This window comes from Pan paniscus, chromosome 1, assembly GCF_029289425.2.
Source record: "Pan paniscus chromosome 1, NHGRI_mPanPan1-v2.0_pri, whole genome shotgun sequence".
In the NCBI taxonomy this organism is placed as follows: domain Eukaryota; kingdom Metazoa; phylum Chordata; class Mammalia; order Primates; family Hominidae; genus Pan; species Pan paniscus.
Genome location: NC_073249.2, coordinates 163529842 through 163532849, shown reverse-complemented (window position 1 = coordinate 163532849; position 3008 = coordinate 163529842). Strand labels below are relative to the sequence as shown.

The 3008-nt window shown below is 63.6% G+C and overlaps 1 protein-coding gene across 1 annotated transcript; it reads left to right on the top strand.

The window, feature by feature from the left end:
- Positions 1–228: 228 nt before the first annotated feature.
- On the top strand, positions 229–2797 carry FOXD3 (forkhead box D3). The gene has a single exon (XM_034966540.3). It carries the CDS (start codon positions 722–724, stop codon positions 2156–2158), a length of 1437 nt encoding a protein of 478 aa, XP_034822431.1. The 5' UTR covers positions 229–721; the 3' UTR covers positions 2159–2797.
- The last annotated feature ends 211 nt before the right edge of the window (positions 2798–3008 follow it).

Below are 3008 nucleotides of genomic sequence, written 5' to 3'. Positions count from 1 at the left end.
CGGATCCAGCCTGGGTGGGGGGTCTCCGGGCGGGCCGCAGCGCCCTCGGTGCCCCGGGGATGCTGGCGCACAGTGCGGAGCGGAGTTGCGCGTCTCTCGTCCCTTTGTTGACAATTCCCTGAACCAACTTGAGTTTGGCTGGCTCGGCCGCGGCCCTGACGTCACGCACGGTCACGTGGCCCCGCCTCCCGCTGGATCTTTAAGTAGAAAGTAATCTATCAGGCCAGTCCTTAAAACGGGACTTTCGACTACCGGGGCTTCGGCGTCCCTGACACCCAGCCCCCTGCCCCCCCCGCTACTGTTCCTGCCCGCGCCCTCCCGAGCTGCTCGGCGCCTGGCGTCCCGCGCCCGCCTGGACCGCTCCTGCGCCCCACGCCAGGGCCAGAGGCCGAGGAAGGCGGGTTAAGTGAGGGGGCGCGGCGTGGAGAACCGCCGGGGCCGGGAGCGGTAGCGAGCGCCTAGTACCGAGCGCCAGGGACGGCAGGAGTTCGCGGAGCGCGGCCGCTGGGGGCGGACGGCAGAGCCCGCGCCACGCGATGCGGGGCCGCCGAGTGTGAGCTGAGCCCAGCGGGCCCCAAGCCACCTGCGGCCCCCTCCCCTCTCCCTGCCCCCCATCTTTCGGGGGCACTCAAACCCTCTTCCCCTGAGCTCCGTGGCAGCCCCCGACCACCCTCATCGCCCGCTGCCCCCTCCCCGCCGCCGCTACCAACCCCGAGGAGGGATGACCCTCTCCGGCGGCGGCAGCGCCAGCGACATGTCCGGCCAGACGGTGCTGACGGCCGAGGACGTGGACATCGATGTGGTGGGCGAGGGCGACGACGGGCTGGAAGAGAAGGACAGCGACGCGGGTTGCGATAGCCCCGCGGGGCCGCCGGAGCTGCGCCTGGACGAGGCGGACGAGGTGCCCCCGGCGGCACCCCATCACGGACAGCCTCAGCCGCCGCACCAGCAGCCCCTGACATTGCCCAAGGAGGCGGCCGGAGCCGGGGCCGGACCGGGGGGCGACGTGGGCGCGCCGGAGGCGGACGGCTGCAAGGGCGGTGTTGGCGGCGAGGAGGGCGGCGCGAGCGGCGGCGGACCTGGCGCGGGCAGCGGTTCGGCGGGAGGCCTGGCCCCGAGCAAGCCCAAGAACAGCCTAGTGAAGCCGCCTTACTCGTACATCGCGCTCATCACCATGGCCATCCTGCAGAGCCCGCAGAAGAAGCTGACCCTGAGCGGCATCTGCGAGTTCATCAGCAACCGCTTCCCCTACTACAGGGAGAAGTTCCCCGCCTGGCAGAACAGCATCCGCCACAACCTCTCACTCAACGACTGCTTCGTCAAGATCCCCCGCGAGCCGGGCAACCCGGGCAAGGGCAACTACTGGACCCTGGACCCGCAGTCCGAGGACATGTTCGACAACGGCAGCTTCCTGCGGCGCCGGAAACGCTTCAAGCGCCACCAGCAGGAGCACCTGCGCGAGCAGACGGCGCTCATGATGCAGAGCTTCGGCGCTTACAGCCTGGCGGCGGCGGCCGGCGCCGCGGGACCCTACGGCCGCCCCTACGGCCTGCACCCTGCGGCGGCGGCCGGTGCCTATTCGCACCCGGCAGCGGCGGCGGCCGCGGCGGCTGCGGCGGCGCTCCAGTACCCGTACGCGCTGCCGCCGGTGGCACCGGTGCTCCCTCCCGCTGTGCCGCTGCTGCCCTCGGGCGAGCTGGGCCGCAAAGCGGCCGCCTTCGGCTCACAGCTCGGCCCGGGCCTGCAGCTGCAGCTCAATAGCCTGGGCGCCGCCGCGGCCGCTGCGGGCACAGCGGGTGCCGCGGGCACCACCGCGTCGCTCATCAAGTCCGAGCCAAGCGCGCGGCCGTCGTTCAGCATCGAGAACATCATAGGTGGGGGCCCCGCGGCTCCTGGGGGCTCGGCGGCGGGCGCTGGGGTCGCCGGCGGCACTGGGGGTTCCGGGGGCGGCAGCACGGCGCAGTCGTTTCTGCGGCCACCCGGGACCGTGCAGTCGGCAGCGCTCATGGCCACCCACCAACCGCTGTCGCTGAGCCGGACGACTGCCACCATCGCGCCCATTCTTAGCGTGCCACTCTCCGGACAGTTTCTGCAGCCCGCAGCCTCGGCCGCCGCCGCTGCTGCCGCCGCCGCTCAAGCCAAATGGCCGGCGCAATAGGGACGCGCCAATGGCCGGGACCCAGGGTCCGGCGGCGGCCTCGAGCAACAGCTGCACCTCTAGGCTGCGCGCCCTGTCCCAAGCCCGGTCCGGGTCCCGGTCCCGCTGCCCAATCCTGGACTCTGCCTCTCCCCCATTTCCTTTCCCCTGAGCCCCCAACGCCTACCTTCCGCGGCCTCCATCCCCTCGCGCACACCTAAGCTGGTCGAGCAAACTCACCGCGCGCCCGCCGGGGATAGCTTTCCATACAGGTAAAACCGAAAACCGAATTTTCCAAAAATGCACCCCGACGGCGCCTGCTCTTAGTACCGTGGGGATGGGAGGGAAATTCTTTGTATATATTTGTAAAAAAATTATTGACTTTCCTTTTGGGGTTTTTATTTTTTTAAGAAAAAACAAATTCCGTAGATTTAGAGCTCTGAACTTTCATTTTTTTTGAAGGTTCACTCTCCGAAGTTTTATCTGAGAAAAGAATGTATAGAGACGTTGGGAGATTTTAAATATAAAAAATTTTCAAAAAGGCAAAAAGTGTCATTCTATTATAAAAGTCTGTTTATATATGAATGAATATATATGGTATTCTAAATGTTATTCCATCGTGTTGTACACAACTTTGTAAATAAATTTTTAAAATGCCCAGCCTAGTGTTTTATTTAGTTGTCTGAAGTAAATGGCAAGATTTTAAAATGGTATTTGCCTTTTCTCCTCCCCAGAAAATCAAGGAATTTCAAGTAATGACCTTTTCAAACTTTGTAAATTCATAATTTGAGTGTAAGAAAATTTTAATTGGAGAAAGGAAACAGTATGCCTAATTTAAATTGTGTTACTATTTTTCTTTTAGTTTTCACAT

Coding starts and splice junctions, on each gene's coding strand:
- FOXD3 (XM_034966540.3), top strand. CDS start 722: ATGACCCTCTCCGGCGGCGGCAGCGCCAGCGACATGTCCGGCCAGACG.